The following is a 20477-nucleotide window of genomic DNA, read 5'->3' on the forward strand; positions in this document are numbered from 1 at the left end:
CAATAAGTAAAACAGAAAAATTATAAATCAACACATGACAATAACAACTGACTTAATGTACTCATAAATTTTTAAATTGAATAATTCATTTTATAACAAAATGGAATACAAACAAAAACAAATAATTCATATGAAATAATGTTTTAGATTGAATAAAATTTTATATAATAAGATGGAACACAAATATATAATAAACATGAAAACGACAATTATACCGAAAATGCCCCTGCAACATACTAACACTAACAGATAACATAACAATGAGTAAAACAGAAAAATTAAAAATCAACACATGACAATAACAACTGACTTAATGTACTCATAAATTTTAAAATTCTAAATTTTTTTGAGATTGTATTTAGATAAAAACAAACAAATTTTAAAATTTCATACCATAAAAAAAAGTTACTGTGCACATCTGAAAAAGACTATTTTTAATTTTTTTTAAAGAAAATGAACTTGTAATGTTCATTAGTTTTTCGTCTTTTAAACTGAAAAGGTAGAAGAAGTAGACGATTAAGAAGAATTACAAAAAAGAAGAAGAATAGAAATCATACACTGAAAACGTGATAGATACAGATAAATAAGAACATGGAGGAAATAGAAATATTGGTAATTCTGATTTTTGAATACACTAACCTAATATTTAATTCTTGAAGCGTTGCAGAATAACAAAGAATGAAGAAGAATACGTTTGTTGTGGTTTCTATGGAGCAGAATGGTAAAAACAAAATAACCGTATAAATGATATTTACGTTTACTGAAAAATACTGCAGATTTTTAGGGATTTAATGATTGCAATATATTGAATTTGCAATCAAAATAAACAAACTTTCAAATTTAATCGTGATTTTCGAATCTGATTATTCATTAATATATTTTTTCAAATTATTTTCATAATCTTTATTCATTTAAAATTAATGCATGAATATTTTGAATGCAGTTGACAGCTAAAATTTCCTGATATATTGCATCAGTTTGAACTTTTATTCAATTTTCGGATTCAATGGCATTTACGTAAATATAGAAGAAAAATGAGCGGGAAAACTCTATTTTGGGGGGCTGGGAGAATGCCACGTGGCCGAGTTCTACTTATTTATTAGAATTAGGATGATATTAAGAACCTTCGCTTTTTAAGGTTGTGACTACGACTTTTTTGGTTTCTTAATTTTGTAAGAAAAGCAAGCATAGTTTTTCTGTGATTAATAGTAAGTGGAAGTTTGGGGATTATAGTTGTATGGAAAATGGAAATACATGCATAAGAAACTAATCTAATAAAATAAAATTTGAGTTAATCTAAGATGTAGAGTGATAGAATACAACATAATTAAGTGGAGACATTGTCTTTCTGTATTTATCCAAACTGTTTTAATAGCAACAAGGATGATAAAACGATAATGGATGAAAAAAATGTTATGGATGATAATATATTTACTAAGTGAAAACTAAACCGGATATATTTACTAAGTTGAAATGACATATTTTATAGGTTTAGTATCTAAGTTTAGGTAGGGTTGTAATGTATATTCTATATATATATATATATATATATATATATATATATATATATATATATATATATATATATATATATGTGTGTGTGTGTGTGTGTGTATATATATATATATATATATATATATATATATATATATAAAGTCATGTAATACATAAGTCTCATAACTAGTTTAATATATAAACTAGATGGGGAACCCCCGCGTTGCCGGAGTCGGATGCGACAATTTTTTCCGTTGTTTGTCTTTGAAAATGTTTATAGTTTGAGTTGTCCATTTCTTCCCTCTTTAACTGATCTATAAACAAATATATAAATAAGAAATAAAAAAAACATCAATGAATTTGTAAGCAAAACTAATAAAGTGACAATTAAACGAAAACATAGGAACCTATAATGTTATAAATAACCAACGGAAGTAGAGGGACTAAAAAAGACAAAAAGGAAGCAACTTTAAAATAACCCAAATATAGTTGAGGGATCATTCCTGCAAAAAAAATATTAATATGACTAAATAGTAATAATATGTAATAAAAGACGAAATTCAAATGAAAGTAAAAAGGGTTGTTTGTGAACAAAATCATAAAGTTGAAGGGTGAATGTTGTAACATTGATTGAAAAAAGAAATTTCAACCAATTAAAACAAAATACTGTTAAAATTTTTCATAACTTTAATATATATAAGCCGTTAATGTGAAATTTCATAAATGGGGTTTATCTCCACCGCCCTTATCTGAAGTGGTTACTGTGATAGAGAGAGAAAGAGATAGGAGAAGAGAGCGGGAGCATAATCGGTGAGAGGCGGTGGAGGGGCCAAATAAGTAGTGACACCGGTAATGGTTGGAATAGAAGGAGACCCAACCATTGGTTGACCTGAAGTTGCACCAATGAACGTCGAAAACGATAGGTAAAGCTAGGGTTGACTTCTTTTCTAAAACCCGAGGCAGCTTGATGGCATGTAGGAATTGTTCGATCTTGTAAATTATTGAATGGTGAAATAGATGATGACCGAAAGAAATTAGGGATTGTGTCAGTTTGTTGCAATCAGAAACAACAGCGGTATGGGGAACGCCTCTTGAACGGACACAAAATAGATACGTGACCGTAAAGAACAGTGGGATGAAGAAAAAGAATACAAAGGGATTTTATCGGAGAGGCGGTAGAAAATTCCAGAAACAGAACACGTGTAAGAACATGTGTCCAATACCTATCAACCACACCGACCCAGACGGCCAGACATAAGATTTCTACAAAAAGTTAGATGGAACAAATTGTAATTTCAAAAAAGAATTAGGGCAATTTTGACAGACATGTAAGGCCAGCCACAAGTGACAATAGGGAAATAAACAAAGGACCAAAACTGCTAATACTTTTGCAACTTTACTGTAGCTAAGAACACACAATTTTAATATATACTTTTTTTTTTCTTTCTTTAACTAAATGTAAGTTATCAAAAATAAATCAACTATTAGAAATATTTCAGTAATTTTAGTTTTTATTTCGGGAAATAAGTATACAAAAGTTGATATATTTTGTGTTAAAAACCCCGGCAACATGAGATACATTTGTTAAAAAAGAAAAACAAAAATAAAATAAAGTTATCATGCATTGGATGATCTTTTGGACCAATGCTCGTATGATAGATTTTGTTTGAACGATATTTTCCTGCGTGTTTCATAGAATACATGTTTTTCATATAAAAAATATAATTAAAGAAGATGTTAGAATACAATTTTGTTTTCAGAAAACAATTCGTCAACCAACTTTTATAATTAACAAAAAACAAATATATTTCAATTTTAAACCGAAACAACAAATTTTTATATGTTGCATCACCTACCTTTCTCGAACACACTAAACCATAATACATTGTTCATTGTAATACATTGTGTCTTATTTTTAATATATCTTATTTCATAAAACAAACTAATCAATGAATTGAAGCTAATCCTTGTTTGCCGAACTAAAAGTTTCTAGAAACTATTTAAAAAAAAAAAAGTATTAACATCCGTCGCTTGGCGTATGTAATCGGCTAGAGAGTGTGTGTGTGTATATATATATATATATATATATATATATATATATATATATATTGTTAAAAAAGTTACCCACCAGTGTGTGACTTTTAGGGTGCGTTTGGTTGAAAGGAAATAAATGAAATTTGAGGGAAAGTGATTCCTAAATGAAATAAATTTTCCACCGTATGGAGGAAAGTGAATTCCATCAAAAGTTGGATAGAAAACATTCTTTTTCATTAAGGAAAGTGGCAGATTACAAAAATACCCCTTGTACTTATCAGAAAACCCACCACTATCACTAACCACCACCATCACTACCACCATCGCCGCCACCGCTGTCGCCCCATCGACCAGCACCACTGCTGCCACAACCACTACCATCGTTGTTGTTACTCTCACCGCCGCCACTACCACCGACCACCATTACCACTACCATGATCACCACCCACCACCACCACTGCCGCCGCCACTACCTACGACGCCACCACCAACTACCATTATCGTCGTTACCACCGTTGCCGCCGCAACCGACCACCACCACCCACCACTACCACCGCCACCATTGCTGCCACCACCACCACGACCATTACCCATCACCACTACCAATATCATCACCCACCACCACCGCCGCTGCCACCACCACCACAACTACCAATGTTGCCACCATCGCCGCTACCACCACCACCGCCACTAGCCGTCGCTGCTACTACCAGCACCATCACTGCGGTTGCTATTGCCACCAACTGACACTGCCACCATCACCACCACTTCTGCCACCACAATTAATGTCACCACCACCGTCGTAGCCCCCATCACCGCCACCCACCACTGTCGCCTCCACCACCGCCACTGCCCCCACCACCACTGCCACCACCATCGAAATTCTACCGTTTTTATAATTTTCATAATGTATTTTTACATATAAGTTAGAAAACGATGTAAAATTAAGCAAAACAAGCAAAAAGGTAATTATATCATTTTACATGAATTTCAATTTCATTTCCTGCGAACCAAACAAATTTTGGAATTAATTCAAATTCCATTTCCTACCAACCAAATAGCATATGGAATTGGATTCAAATTCCTGACAGATTCCTTTTCCAATTCCAATTCAAATTACTTCGGTAACATTCTGCGAACTAAACAGCACCGTAGCATATGATTATTAAAAACCAACATGTTGATTCCGTAAATCTTTTTTTTTTCATACATACATTGAACCTTCCGTGGATATATACCTGCGCCACCGGTGCAATTTTTTTTTTTTTTTTTTTAAAACTCAAAACGCATAATTTTTTTCAAAAACTCATGAGATAATATATACCATCAGCTTTTAAATCCGAAAAATTTGGGATAATGCACATTCACACAACGACCCACTTACCCCACTTCTTCCTTTCCGACTTGCGAGATGCTCATGACTTTTGTTTTTATTTCCAAGTTTCGGTATAAGATTTTCTTTAGCAGAGTTTATGTTTATAATTTTAAATATCAAACAATTATACCTAAGGTTATTTTTGTCATTTTGGTCATCTTGATATAAATTACTTACTTTAAAGGTTTATGACATACTTTATAGGTTTTATAATTAAATAATGTTTTGAAACCTTCAATGAAATTCTATAGTTGATTTTATATATTATCTCTTAACTTTTTGCAAACCAAATAGTATTGTAATAATTTTGAAAAGACATAAGTGGATTTCCTTGAATTAATTAAATTATGTTCGTTAAAGATCTTGATATTATTTATAGCTTTATAATTTTAAGAATTTATAAACAAAAAACTATCTAAAATATTAAGACCGATTATGAAGCAAGATATGGACTAAGATCTTAGGATCTCCACTAGAAACCTAACTTTTATCCAAGACTATCCTACATTGTTAATCTTTAATTACCCTATACTTAAATCTTTATTTTTTAAACCTTAAACGGTGCATTATTTCTGCTAAAAAACTCAACGTCAATATAAAAAAAAATGTCTTTCAAGTTTGAAATCAGACCATAAAATTTATCCATTCATAACTTTATCAATAAGGTTTATAAAACATCACAACTCGATATCAAACATTAAGATCATAATAAGGTTTGTAGAACATCACAACTTTATTAATTCATCCACTGAATTAAACCAATCATAATGATATACACGTGATCTTGTGCCTTTAACGATACAAGTTCACACTCATCTTTTTTTCTTTTTCCGTTTAAAACGTTTTTTCTTTCTAATTCTTGAAGTTTGCATCATTGTATCTATAAAAATCGTAATTTATAAAATTAAAGTTGATTCAACAATTAGTTTCTTAATCTTAACATTAAATTTGAATAAATACAACATAAACATAAGCAGAGCTTACGAACAAATTTAAAGGGCTGTTGATTTTGATACAAACTTATAAAACATATAACAATCATAAATTTATATCGTAACAACCTTGAATTGATATAATTATCAACTTATACATTTTTAATAACTTTTGGACACAACCTATACTTTGAATAGTACAATTACACATCAACCTTCATTAAAAGTACAACTACACATCAATCCTATGCCAAATTACCGACAATTCCAAAGGAACACTTTCTTTTTTCTACGGTGGGAAAACAGAGTGTTGACTGCTCAACCGAGTCTTCACTATTTCAATTGTTGATTTGATTATTGTTTATATCCTTCCTCTATATATACGCTAGATAATCGATTTGGGTTATTCTCTTCTCTTGCGTTTCTGTAGGTTTTTACTAATAATTTCATTATGCTCCTGATTTGTGGAATTGTGACTACTGAAAGTCAATCCTAGTGATTCATTTGGGGTAGTTGATATACGGTATTAGGTATTTTGGTAGAATTTTGAATTGAATATTATATTGTTGATCCGGACTTCAATCAATCTTACTGAACTTGGCTACTTTTTGAAGCTTCGTTGTATATTCCTTGGATTTAACTAAAAAAACTAGAGGTTCCTTCTCCGATATGGAACCTGCGGTGTCCGGACTCGTTGGTTCAGAGATTCATGGCTTCAAAACCATGGAAGGTGTGTGTTTGATTCTGAACTTTTCTAGTTTATGCGTATTTCGTTTTCGTTTCTATACCGGATTACATTTTTGACTCTGGTGGTGTTTGGATGTGCGTTTTGTAAGCGAATATGTGATCTTGTAATTGACTGTAATCAAATGCGGATGGTATGTAAATGTGGTTCTGCTCTTGAAGCTGTAATAATCGTTTTTTCATGGTATTGACCGATCAAACAGATTCTGATTGCTAATTAACTAATTTTACTCTACTCGTTGATGATCAATTTTGTTGTAAGCTATAATCAAACATATTATTTGAGCCCTAATAATACGATAATCATAAGCAGAATTAGTTTGATAAGTTATCCAAACTCCAGAAATCGAGGTAACAATAATCAGAGCACTTTCAAAACGCACATCCAAACACGCCCTTTCTGTTGCTAAAATTGTTGTTTATGCTTACGTTTTAACTGAAATTGAGGAAAATTGTTATCTAAGTTCATTTTTTACTTCCTACTGAGTCTGATTCTTAACTCCATTAACAGATTTGGATGTGCCCAACATGATGGAGGAAGCAAAGACAAGATGGCTCCGACCAAATGAGATTCATGCAGTACTTTATAACCACAAGCATTTCAGCATCAGTGTGAAACCGGTTAATTTGCCTTCAAGTAATTATAAAAAGCTCATGATGCCTTCTCTAATATCACTTTTTGCTACTGTTCTTATTATCTTATGTGTAATTGTTATGATTGTAATTTCGTTTGAGCTTTATAGCTTGGAAGATAATTCTTTTTTCCTTTGCAATCTAATAGGTGGCACTATCGTCCTATTTGACCGGAAGATGCTCAGAAATTTCCGGAAAGATGGGCATAACTGGAAAAAGAAAAAAGATGGAAAAACTGTAAAAGAAGCTCATGAACACTTGAAGGTGAGTTTTAGTTTTTATACATGATTTTACCTTTTTATTTTGTGTTTCTTGTGTGGAATAGTCAATATAGCATTAGTTTCTTGTGTGGAATAGTCAATATACAAGCTCTCATTGCTGTTAATACAGGTTGGAAACAATGAAAGAATTCATGTCTATTATGCACATGGTGAAGACCGGTCAACCTTTGTTCGTAGATGTTACTGGCTTCTTGATAAGTATGCAACAATCCAAGATTTCATGGATATTTACAATACATATCTTCAAGATGTTCCTTCTCTCTATATATATTGATCATTGTTTAATTTCATTATGTTACAGGAATCTGGAACATATTGTACTTGTTCATTATCGTGACACTCAAGAGGTTTGTTCACATAAAAAGTTTATTAATGAAAAATAGTCAAACATATTTTGTTGAAAATTGCCTGAACATATGATGCAGTTGCAAGGGTCTCCAGGGTTGACTGTTGACTCCAATTCTAGCTCGGACCCACCTACTTCATCAAATCTTTCAGAAGAAATTGATGGGGTTGATCAGGTGTACTTTACTGGTGTGTAAGTTTATTAATGAACATCAAGAAAACTTTGATTAATAGTCAAACACTTCTCTTGAACAATAACAATGAAAACTAAATGACTAAAATGTTGTAAAGTATTTTCTGTTTTTTTGTGATTCAACAGAGCCTAATGAGACAGCAATAAATCATGAGATGAGAATTCATGAAATCAATACACTGGAATGGGATGAGCTTGTGATTCCAACTTCCGATAAGCTGAGTGGATCTGAAGGAGGTAATGAATTTGGTTTATGTGTTGTTTATATCTGATTTAATGGACTTAATGGAGATAGAACTTAACCTAAATGGATATATAGTGATGTTTCTTTTTTACTTAATATAAACAGACTGACTTAACAGGTTAAGTGAGAGGAGAGTTTCTTTATCCATCAAGAACTCCCTTTTTACGTTTCTACCCTTTAACCAAACTCTCTCCTTTCTTTAGTTCTTTTTAAAATATATCTATCTAGTTATTAAAAGATTAATAGTTATTGTTAATGAAACTTAAGTTTATATAATTATTTACATGTGTGGATCTATTATTTTGTAGGAAATGTTGCACAATTTGATCAAACTAACCAATATGTATCAAATGGATCAGTAGACAATGTAAATAGACACAATGCTCAAATTGCAAATTTAGGCATTGATGTCTTCAACACAATGCATAAAGATGAATTACCAACACAAGAAAGTTTTGGAAGATGGATGAATTACATCATCACAGATTCTCCTGGATCAATAGATGATCCACTTCAACATCCATTCACACCTTTCAATGGTGATCACAATTCCACTGATAAAATTTTCAACATAACCGATGTCTCCCCTTCATGGGCTCTAACAAGTGAAGAAACAAAGGTACTTTTCTCTTAAAACTTTCTAAAGAATTAAATGTCAAAGTAAAGGAAATAGCATAATGTATTACATTTGTGTTTCTTCTCTGCAGATTTTAGTGGTTGGAGATTTTAACAAAAAGTATATCCACCTAATGAACTCGAATATATTTTGTGTATGTGGGGATGTTTTTGTTCAATTAGAATTTGTTCAATCCGGAGTTTTTCGATGTATGATTCCTCCACAAAATCCCGGAATCGTGAATCTATTCCTGAGTTCTGATTGCCACAACCCCATCAGTCAGGTGATGGAATTCGAATTCCGTCCTCCTCCTCCTCCTCCCACCACTAATCTACCGACACCTGTCAACGAGAAGCCAGACTGGCAAGACCTCGAAGTCAACATGAGACTAGCTCATTTGCTTTTCTCCACATCCAAGAGTCTAGAGATTTTATCAAGTAAAATACCACAGAAGAGTTTGAAGGATGCGATAATATTCGCCCAAAAAACACGACATATTGTGAATCGTTGGGATTTTTTGGTGAAGTCGGTTATGGAAAAAAAAGTATCTTTTGAACAAGCGAGAAATAGCTTAATGGAGCTCACGTTGCGAAATAGATTACTTGAGTGGCTTTTGGAAAGAGTGTTGGAAGGTGGGAAGATTCCTGTTCGTGATGATGAAGGTCAAGGAGTTATTCATTTGTGTGCAATTTTGGATTATAATTGGGCGATTTACCCGTATTCATGGTCTGGGTTATCCTTAGATTTTCGTGATAAATTTGGATGGACTGCTCTTCATTGGGCTGCACACCATGGGAGGTATGGTTCTTGTGTGTATTTTATGCAAAAATAACAATGTGCTTTCTTTGATTTGCTTATTCCTTCCTATTACAAGATTGTGCTATAAAAAATCTACCCAAATATAGCAATGTCATCCATATACAAAGAAATTCATTGTTCTAGTTGGTATAGTTTTTAAAGTATAATACTATAATGTCCTATAAGTGGGTAGATTTTTCGAAATGTAACATCATAATAAGGGAAAATTGAAAGTACAATGCTATAATTGGGTAGATTTTTCAAAGTACAGTGTCCTAATGAGAAAGTTTGAAAATACAAGGCTATAATTGGGTAGTGTTTTCAAAGTATAATGTCCTAATAAGAAAAATTGAAAGTAAAATGCTATAATTGGGTAACCTTTTCAAAGTATATTGTCCTTCTAAGAAAAAAAATTGGAAGTAAAATGCTATAATTGGGTAGATTTTTTTTAAAGTATAATGTCCTGATAAAAAAAATAATTGAAAATACTGATTTTCAAAGTATAATGTCCTGATAAGAAAAAATTAAAAGTACAATGCTGTGACTGGGTAGGTTTTTTCAAAGTACAATGTGCTAATAAGAAGAAAATTGAAAGTACATTGCTATAACTGGGTAGATTTTTCAAAGTACAATGCTTTACTAGGAAAATAGTGAAACTGGTATGCTAAAATAGAAAAAACAAAAGTAAGATGCTATAATACACAAATAAACAAAAATACGTTGCTACTTCTCGCATTTATCCATTTATATAAACCCATTAGTAAAATATCTCAACTTAAATTTGGTTTACTATGTTCAGGCAAAGGATGGTGGCATCTCTTCTCTCGGCTGGAGCGAACCCTAATCTAGTAACCGACCCAACTTCTGAAAACCCCAGTGGACACACACCTGCTGACCTGGCATCCAAAAATGGGTACGAAGGATTGGCTGCATATCTAGCCGAAAAGGCACTCGTGGCACATTTTGAAGCCATGACATTAGCCGGAAACGTTAGCGGCTCACTACAAAGCACATTCCCAACTAACGAACCCGTTGTCCCAGACACGTCATCAGTCCTCGTCAGCGAAGAGGAGCAGTATCTAAAAGACACCCTGGCAGCCTACCGAACAGCCGCCGATGCCGCCGCCCGTATACAGGCGGCGTTTAGGGAGCAGTCGTTTAAACTCAAGACAAAAGAAGTGGAAGTTTCCAATCCGGAAGACGAAGCGCGGTGTATCATAGCCGCCATGAGGATCCAACACGCCTTCCGGAACCATGAATCGAAAAAACAAATGGCGGCTGCTGTACGGATACAGTATAGGTTCCGTACTTGGAAAATAAGAAAAGATTTCTTAAATAAACGCCGTCAAGCCATAAGAATTCAAGTAAGTTTGACAGGTTATTGTAAGTGACAGAATGGCCTTGCTGATACGATCTACTGAGATTGAGATTCAGTCCTGTGTCGCTCAGATTTGTTTTTTTATCATATGAGATTGGGGGAGTGTTGTTTTTTTTGGTGACTAATGTTGTGTTTGTTGAATTTAGGCGATTTTTCGGGGTCATCAAGTGAGAAGGCAGTATACGAAGATAGTGTGGTCAGTTGGAGTGCTTGAGAAAGCGATATTGCGTTGGCGATTGAAGCGAAAAGGGTTTCGGGGTCTTCAAGTGGAGGCAGATAAAGATGAGAAGCAAGAGAATGTTGATGGGGAAGAAGGATTTTTCCATGCGAGTAGGAAGCAAGCTGAAGAGCGTGTTGAGAGATCGGTTGTTAGGGTTCAAGCCATGTTCAGATCAAAACTAGCTCAAGAAGAATACAGGAAAATGAAGCTACAACACATCCAAGCATCGGTATGTGTATTCTAGTGCTTAAATGCAAGATATATCATACTTTCATTTATTTGACTTTTAAATATTTATTTTTTTGCAGATTGAGTATAATGAGAGCTTTGACCCTCCAACTGACATGGAGAAATAGAAGATGTTGGTGTTTGTGTTTTGACTGTTGTAAATGCATAAACTATAAGGCAAAGTTGTGTCTGCTCGTCTGTCTGTATTTTTATGAGAAAGAGGGCATGATTGTTTTGAGTTAATGGTTTGTGTTGAAGTTTATATATAATGATTTGATGTAATATTAGAAGAAATGGGAATGGAAACTAGGTGTTAACTCTATTGTTTGGTAAAGTAATAATAATGTGAATGAATGGTTGATGGGAACAAATAAAGTTATATGCTTTGACCAACATATAAATTCGCTAGTCATTGACCTATAATAATAAACTAGGTGTGATACCCGGATATTATATGGGTTGATTTAAAAAATAATAAACTTAAAGTATAAAAAGAAATATTTTTTAATTACAACTTTAAAATAAAAAAGAAAAAAACGTATTTATTACAATTTAATATAATATATATGATATTTAATATTTTACATATATAAATATATGATTTTAATTAAAAATTAAAACAAACAAAAAATTGACAAGTGGATAATATTTATTTCAAAATTACCACAAAATGATAAGTGTCAAAACTGATAAAAGATTAACAAGTGGCAAAAAAAACCTTCATTTATTAAGGAGGATGGGCAAAATACAAGAAATAAAATATAGTTTTAAATTTAAATTCTGGTTATAACAACACTGTTCAAATCAATCTTTTATTGAATCATTATACTTTGTAATTTTATGTATTATGAGAATGGGTGATCTGCCCCTTGCAATAGGAAAAATAACTTGGTAAGATATTTTTTGAAATCATACTTAGTTCTTATTTATTTATTTTATTATTATTATTATTATTATTATTATTATTATTATTATTATTATTTGTAAAATAAACTCTTATACTTTTTTTTTTTTTGTAACAATGCAATCCTTGTGACCGGTTATACCCGGTATATCGGTCATATATAAATTTTCTTTTAGTGAAAATGACTTGATAGGGTAAGATATATTTTGAATTGTACACATTTAGTCTTTTTTCTTTTTTTCTTTTTTTTGTAAAATAAACTTTTATACTTTATTAATATGTACACATTATGTCATTTTCATCAGATTTTACATGTTTTGCTGATGAGGAAGCACAAGTGGCACTAAATAGCAATTAATTAGCTTAGTTACCGGAGGTGGGTGATCCTCCAGCAACAAGAAAAGGGCAGCGGCCTTTCTCTTTCTCGCCTCTCTTCCTTCCGGTCGAACAGCAACAACCAAACACCCTTTACCTGTTGTGTTTCTCCGATCTGTCTCTCTTTGCCTCCATCTTTGAGATATGTTGTCAGGGAAAAAAAAATCGACGAGGGGGCTACCAGAGCAGCTCCTCGCCGCTAATTACCGTCTTTACTTCCTCCTGCCTCCCCCTTCGACCTTGTTGTTTTTACCCATCATTCATCCTTGCTACCAGTGATGTGTAGGAACACACAAAGGAGTCGCCGGAGATTGGGGTTCTCCCTCTTTTTCATGATGAAAAAAGTTGGAAAAATCTCGTTGTGGATCTGTGGATGCCACATGGGTATTTCATTTCAACAAAATAAAAGAAAGGGAAATGACTTGATAGGGTAAGATACTTTTTGAAATGTACACATTTAGTCCTTATTATTTTTTTTTTTGTAAAATAAACTCTTCCACATCAGCAAAACCTGCAGAATTTGGTGAAAAGGACCTAATGTGTACATATTAATAAAGTACAAAGGTTTATTTTACAAAAAAATAATAATAATAAAGACTAAATATCTCTATTTCAAAAAGTATTTTACCATATCAGGTCATTATCCCCTTGCAATATTGAATCGTCCCATTATTTTCTTTGTCAGTATCCCATTATTTTCTTTTCTTAACATTGCAGGAAAACATGTTAATTTGTGTTGTGTAATCATAATTCAAAACAATAGCTTACTCGTTATAATGGTTAAATTTTAGAAATACCATAATAAAGAAAATAATTAATGAGGGAAAAATAAATACCATGTTGCTATTTCTTATCTCTTGGCCATGATAAATTTGAAACTATGCATGGTCATGCCATTCAAACTTACATTTGGTTTAGTATAACTTGCTAATGAAATTATCGCTAAATAAAAAATGAAGACGAATTACATTAATATAATTTTCTAAAAACTAATTTAAGAAACAATTCGGCAAAAAATGTAGACTTTGGTATATATCTGTAATTTTTCATTCAGTATTATAAAATTATAGTAAACTTTGGTATATTTGATAACACGGTGACAAAATGATTCAACAAATATTGGGCCCAGCTCGATCTATGAAGCCCATTTCGTAAAAAAACGCAAATTAGGGTTTTTAAAAAGAGACGGCGACCCCATATCCTCGTTTCAGTCAATCGTGAAAACCCTAATCTCTCAGGAGCTGCAACTTAACAGGTTTTTCTCTCAACCTTTTCCAAATTTATTAGCTTATTTCCAGCTTTCGGGGATCTGTATGTAAGCGGACTCCGTATTTTCCTAGTTATTTGTGTGTTGATTTGTTAATTATTGGTGTAAACAGTGTGCCAGAGAGATGGCCAAGTCGAAGAATCACACCGCGCATAACCAGTCGGCCAAGGCTCACAGGAACGGTATCAAGAAGCCAAGGAAGCACAGACACACTTCCACCAAAGGAGTAAGATTTTTAAGCTTTTCCTTTGATTTTTGAGCTTGAATCAGTGGTCGATTGATCTTCGTTAATAGGTCATGTAGATTTTTAAAAATGCTATGTGATGCTTGATGGATGACAATGTACGCTTTTAGCAAAATCGAAATTTGTCGTCGTATTTTCTACACAAAAAAAGTTTTTGAAAATTATGAATCAAATCATGTACACTGTAATTCTGGAATTCGGATTTGATTGTTTATGGTTTTTGTGTCATATTAAAAACTTCAAAATGGTATTTATTGTGATATGGATACGGGTGAATTTCATCATGTTTTAATGATTTGGATGAAAACCTAAAAAAAATTGTTTTTTGTTTTCTATTTGGAGAGTGAAGTAATGGTGGTTGATGATTATTTTGTTGAAACTATGTGTGTGATGCAGATGGATCCCAAGTTCTTGAGGAACCAGAGGTATGCAAGGAAGCACAACAAGCAGAGTGGTGAATCTGCTACTGAAGAATAGATGTTTTAGGGTTTTTGATTTATGATCTCTTTCTGTTTTGAATTTTGTTATCAATTAGAACACTGCAATATCTCATGTGATTGTTGAATCTAGTTTACATTCTATGTTATGGTTGTCATTGTGTTTTGAGTATTCTATCAATGAAATCATTTCTTGAGTCCATTGCTTTCAAAGTTCAATTGTTTTCAAACAGCGGCATCATCTAAAATTGAGATCTATCACATTTAACTACTCTGATACAGTGTAGTTAAATCATTTCTTGAGTCCATTGCTAGTCTTTTGTTATGTTATGATTAAGGATGTTTTTAGAAAGTTTTTTGTTATAATCAAGTAATTTATTTTGGAAAATCTTGTTATCATTAGTAATGATACAAAAATTTGATTCTCACCTTTTTTGTGTAATTTAGCTTAACTCAACAACCAAAATATCTGAAGTCTGTCTATTGTTGGAATCCCACTAATTTCACTTTAACCATTTTTATTGAGAAAGTGTATAAAAATGAAAAACTAGGTGGAAGCTTACTTAGTGATTTTTCGAATATAAATATCATTTTAACCCAATGAATTTATCACATTTGCTTTAAAAGGTCATTTATTTATTTCTTGTTTTTGCACATAACTATCAAGAACTTATCACATTTGTTTTAAAAGATCATTTATTTATTTATTTTTTGTTTTTGCACATCAAGGTAATAAAGGTTAATGTGACCGGTTGAAATGGTCATTTAACCCCATTTAACCCCTTAAAAGATCATGTATAGTACTATTATTTGGTTTTTCTTAATTATTTTTAGTTGTTATTATTTATGTCATTATTATAATAATAATATAAATTAAAACAAATTATAAAAAAGGAAAACTTAAACCTAATCATAGGCAACTCATCTCCATCAACAACCAACTACCATTGGTATCTACTTCGCTTCCCTCCGGTAAAAGAAATCATCCTAACATCTTGCAGCATCTCATCTCATCCCTACATACCACATCACATCACCATCTCCAGTCACTGAATTCTTCTTCTTTTTTTTTTTTTTTTTTTTTTTTTTTTTTTTTTTTTTAACGATAGAAGATTTTATTTAAATAAAATAAAATTAAAAAAAAAAAAAAACCCCTAGCAAGAAGCTAGGAAAAACACATTACAAGAGAAGTGTAGCAAAAGCAGATTTACGAAGCCAATCAGTCCAATTAAGCTTAGCTTTCCTACATCTACTGGAAATCCAAAAAAACGCCTTCTCAACAACCTCATCAAAGATCATGGATTTCCTATGAGTGTCTGGTCACTGAAATTAAAAGATCCCAACTCCATCTGCCCTCTAATTCCAATCCACCCTTCAACTTACTGGACCTCTATTCTGTTCTTGCCACCATTAAAGCCTACAAGATTCCTAACCTCACACCCCTGTGAGCCAATGCCGATCTTAGGAAAACAACTCAAGACACGATGCGTAAATTTATCCTTACCATTCAGAAGATGATCTAAAGAAACCAAAGAACTCAGTTTTGAATCAGAAGACGCTTAGAATCGAAGATCCCGATGAAGCCAGTCACTACGACGTCGTCTTACAAATTCAATTTCTTCTCTATTTTTTTGTTTTTGATCGATAGGGTTTTACAGATTCAATTACTTCTCCATTTTTTTCGATTTTAATCGTTTGGGGTTTTCATCTTCATCAGATGGTGGCACTTTTGATCTGATTTTTTTTTTTAGGAAAATATGATGGTAGGGCTTTTTGTGTTCTTGGTGTATCAAATCCAGATTTTTTTGCTAGTTATGAGTTTTTTCTAATTTAATCTTTGTTTTTAATGGATTATTTTTAGGTTTAGTTTTGATGGTAAAGGAAATTTTCTGTGTAAAATTGTATCTGAAGAAGATGAAAAGGAATTAATGATGGTGGTTGTAGACGGTGATATAAGGTGGCAGATGGTGGTTTAAGGTGATGGTGTTTGAATGTTCTAGAAACAATATGAATAATATTGGATTTCATAATGAACATGACCAAAGAATTTTTCATGAAAAAAAAAATAATAATAATAATAAACCAGGTTGATGTTGATATGGCAGTCAAACCCTTCGTGGCATGTATATTACCTTTGAACCCGATTTTCAGGTAACATAAGAGTATTTTAAAACAAGGAAATGTATGTTTATTCCTTTAATGTGTAAAAAATAGTTTGGGGACCTTTTAAAACAAAAACAATAAGTTTGATGGGTTAATATGGTATTTGCCCTTTTTCAAATGGGGAAAGCTATGAAAAACTTTATTTTGAATATATGATTGACACCATAAGTTATAGACTTATAGCTTGAATGGTGATGTAAAACGTGACCTTTTAATGTGCATGGATGGTCTTTATGGTTGTATTTGTATGTTTATGGTTACTTGTAGTTTTTAAACATGGAAAATAACTTATCAAGGTAATCACATTTTCGTTTTGTTCATACTTAAACATTTTTTTATACATATTTTATCATTTAACTTGTTAAATTTGTTTACATATTATCATTATCACCGACTATCTAACATGTGAACATATTTAACAAGTTAAATGGTTAAATGTGTACAAAAACATAAATTACCTAAGGTCCAGTTTGATAGTTGTTGTCTGAGAAAGTGTTCTAACTGGAAAAAAAAAAAAACCATGTTGTTTGATTGTACATCTCAGTGACTATGCTGAATAATGAAAAATTACCATATTACCCTGTTGTTATATACTGTAATGGATAAAGTTGTTGAGTTATTATAAAAATATACAAATTGTTATACAAAATCAAAATCACACAATAATCATTTAAAAATCCAAATACAATTTTTCATACAAAGTAATAAAACATAAATCACTTAAAACCCAAATAGAATATCAATTAGGTTGTTTTTAGTTTATTGTTTTTTAAGATATGTTACTATGTTATTCTTTATATATAGTCATTTTAGTTTTTTTTGTTTTTTTTTTATTTTTCTTTTAACCAACGGGTGATTCTTGACCCGATATGTCCGATTGTGGTGGGAATGATATTTTTTTTAAATAAATTAGGATGGTGGTGGTATTGCCAAAAAAGAAATTAATCCAATAAAAATTAATTAAAAAATTAAGTAAAGGAATTTAATATTCCAAATATTTATTAATATATAAATATTATAATATAAAAAATATTTATTAATATATAACAATTCAATAAAAAAGTAATAATCTAGAAAAAATTATTTAAAAAAATAATAATAATCAAAGAAAGAAATAGACGGTGTTTGAGACAAAATTGTCTTTCCGACCCATTTAACCAAAAAGATATGATTTTGTGGTTTTGTGGGAAAGACATATCTTAGTCGGATTTTTTTTTTTTTTTTTTTTTTTTTTTTTTTTTTTTTTTTTTTGCAAAATTAAAGAGTTTTTCCAATCCATTCAACCAAAATGATTTATTTAAACCTGGAAATATATCTATTAAATAGGACCTAAACGTGAACAAAACAAAAAGATATTTACCATGTTAAGTCACACTTTTAATGGAAATTTTATTTTTCATATTTGTTTGTATTATTTTTTCAAGTGTTATTTTTAAAAGATCCATAATAATTGATCATTTATCTTATTTATAGCATTTTGATTTAAAATATCAATTTTCTACTAATTTATTTTTAGCAAAACTTACTATCATAAATTCTAATTAATCATCGATCAATTATAAAATTGTCTATTTAATTAAGAAATATATTTTTATTTTTGTGAAATATTATATATAGCCTCTTATATATAGTTTTTCTTTTGTTTTTAAGCATATGTAATATTTTTTAAAGTAAATAGTATCTAATAATAAAATTAAATAAATTAAATATGTAACAATAAGTAAGGTCTTTAAAAAATATTACGTAGTAAATAGAAAAAAATTATAATGTAAATGTTTTAACATTATTACAATTTTTTTATACTTTTTAATTAGTAGTTTATTAAAATTTTAATTTTTTAAATATAATGTTCTAAACTTTCATTTAACGAAAGTATTTTAAAATGTTATAAAAAAGTATTAAATTGTTATACAAAATCATCAAAGCGTTGAATGTTGTAAAAGAAAGTTCATAAAGAGTTGTATAAAAGTTATAAAACAATTGTATGAAAATATAAAAATAAATAAATAAAACTTGTAACAAAAGTTTAAAACATTTAGAAAATAATTGGTTTAAAAGTATTTGTATGAAAATTATATAAAAGTATAAAAAAAAAAAATTATAAGCGAAATCTAGAACATTGTATTAGAAAAAACTATAAGAAAAAAATTAATCTAAAAAATGTTGTAATAAATTTGAAAAACTTATAAGAAAATGTTATAAGCGAAATTGAAAACATGATATTAGAATAACCTATAAGAAAAAAATTATCTTGAAAATGTTTTAATAAATTCTAAAAAGTTTTAAGAAAATAGTAAAAAAAAAATTCCTCATATTTAAGCCACATTTGATAGTTGCTGACTGAGAAAGTGCTGATTGGGAAATTTATGTCTTGGTAAGAAATCCTGATTGAGTAAGAAACCATGTTGTTTGATTGTTCATCTGATTGAATGTACCGACCGATGAAAAATGATCATTTTGCCCTGCTAAAATACTTTTCATCTACATTTTATACCATTTAGAAACAAAAACTCCCACTTCAAATACAAACCCCCACCTTATTATACTCTGGAATCACCAATTTCACAGTTGTCTTTAATTCCAACACACAATCCATTTCCGCCTTCGGTCCCTACTTGATGCCATTGGAATCCCAATTTCATCTCAATTCTTCTCCGCTTTCAATTCAATCCCTCAACTACCATAACAAAAAGCCATCATCTTTCGATGGAATCTACAATTCAATCCTCCAAACACAAATGATCTTTCGATGGAATCTACAACTCCATCCTCCAAACACAACTATGGAACACCTATCTAATCATCTCATCACACTTGATACCATTACTGTTTGTATCTTCTACAAAAGCTGTAAGATTAAAGCTTGTTAGAACATTCCTGATCAAGAGGCAGGTAGGAACCTTCTTATTAACATCAAAAAATCGGAAATTTTATAGAAGTTTAAAAGGAATCAATTTCATGAACCAATAGCAATCAATTTCAAAAATCATACCATTCAAAACAGAAGTACAAAGAAATATATGTGAATAAAATTAATTCATAAATCGATTTTAGAACATAAAGGAGAACCTGCGATTGAAGGAGATGGTTTCATGAATCAATTTAAAAACTAATTTTCATGAACGAGATGGTTTCATGAATTCATGGATCAATTTCAAAAACGATTTCATGAAATTGGTTTTATGAATCGATAAAGAAGAATGGAGGCGATGGAAGAGGAAAAGACGTACCTGATGAGAAGAGGAGAATGAGTTGATCGGTGGGGGAGGGGGTCGCAAAGGCGTGAAAAAGGAACATAGGGAAGGGAACAATTGGTAACGCTTCCTCATTTCTTAGTCAGTCGTTGGTTTTCTTCTTACAGAGATAAAACTTTCTTTATGAGTTAGATGGCCAAAATTGATTTACCAAACATATTTAGCTGACCGATTCAACAAAAAAAGTTTGATCCAACTCGGTTAGACGCATATCAAACATGACATTAGACAATTTTTTTGTACACATTTGATCATTTAACAAGTTAAATGGTCAAATATATACAAAAAATGTTTCCTAAATGTTAATAAAACGAAAAG

General features: G+C 31.2%; 2 protein-coding genes across 5 annotated transcripts; both read left to right on the plus strand.

Moving 5' to 3' along the window:
• Positions 1 to 6112: 6112 nt before the first annotated feature.
• On the plus strand, positions 6113 to 11837 carry LOC145032721 (calmodulin-binding transcription activator 6-like). Of its 4 annotated transcripts, XM_078981645.1 has the most exons (14): positions 6113 to 6129; positions 6266 to 6365; positions 6450 to 6565; positions 7091 to 7216; positions 7361 to 7476; positions 7603 to 7691; positions 7795 to 7840; positions 7919 to 8027; positions 8158 to 8268; positions 8584 to 8894; positions 8983 to 9689; positions 10489 to 11053; positions 11214 to 11516; positions 11596 to 11837. In XM_078981645.1, the coding sequence occupies exons 3-14, from the start codon at positions 6505 to 6507 to the stop codon at positions 11641 to 11643; spliced, it is 2592 nt and encodes an 863-aa protein (XP_078837771.1). In that variant the 5' UTR covers positions 6113 to 6129; positions 6266 to 6365; positions 6450 to 6504; the 3' UTR covers positions 11644 to 11837. The 4 variants fall into 4 exon arrangements, with proteins under 4 accessions (XP_078837771.1, XP_078837764.1, XP_078837777.1 ...); XM_078981638.1 differs by lacking the exon at positions 6113 to 6129 and having other exon boundaries at positions 6149 to 6365; XM_078981651.1 differs by lacking the exon at positions 6113 to 6129 and having other exon boundaries at positions 6149 to 6358.
• A 2099-nt stretch (positions 11838 to 13936) lies between these two features.
• On the plus strand, positions 13937 to 14944 carry LOC145032749 (large ribosomal subunit protein eL29z). Its single transcript, XM_078981662.1, has 3 exons — positions 13937 to 14049; positions 14174 to 14287; positions 14702 to 14944. The coding sequence occupies exons 2-3, from the start codon at positions 14186 to 14188 to the stop codon at positions 14780 to 14782; spliced, it is 183 nt and encodes a 60-aa protein (XP_078837788.1). The 5' UTR covers positions 13937 to 14049; positions 14174 to 14185; the 3' UTR covers positions 14783 to 14944.
• Positions 14945 to 20477: the final 5533 nt, after the last annotated feature.

This window comes from Lactuca saligna, chromosome 1, assembly GCF_052625555.1.
Source record: "Lactuca saligna cultivar CGN05327 chromosome 1, ASM5262555v1, whole genome shotgun sequence".
Classification (NCBI taxonomy): Eukaryota; Viridiplantae; Streptophyta; class Magnoliopsida; order Asterales; family Asteraceae; genus Lactuca; species Lactuca saligna.

Coding starts and splice junctions, on each gene's coding strand:
- LOC145032721 (XM_078981645.1), top strand. CDS start 6,505: ATGGAACCTGCGGTGTCCGGACTCGTTGGTTCAGAGATTCATGGCTTC. Junction 7,692..7,794: donor TGTTACTGGCTTCTTGATAA/GTATGCAACAAT, acceptor ATTATGTTACAG/GAATCTGGAACATATTGTAC. Junction 11,054..11,213: donor GTCAAGCCATAAGAATTCAA/GTAAGTTTGACA, acceptor TGTTGAATTTAG/GCGATTTTTCGGGGTCATCA.
- LOC145032749 (XM_078981662.1), top strand. CDS start 14,186: ATGGCCAAGTCGAAGAATCACACCGCGCATAACCAGTCGGCCAAGGCT. Junction 14,288..14,701: donor GACACACTTCCACCAAAGGA/GTAAGATTTTTA, acceptor TGTGTGATGCAG/ATGGATCCCAAGTTCTTGAG.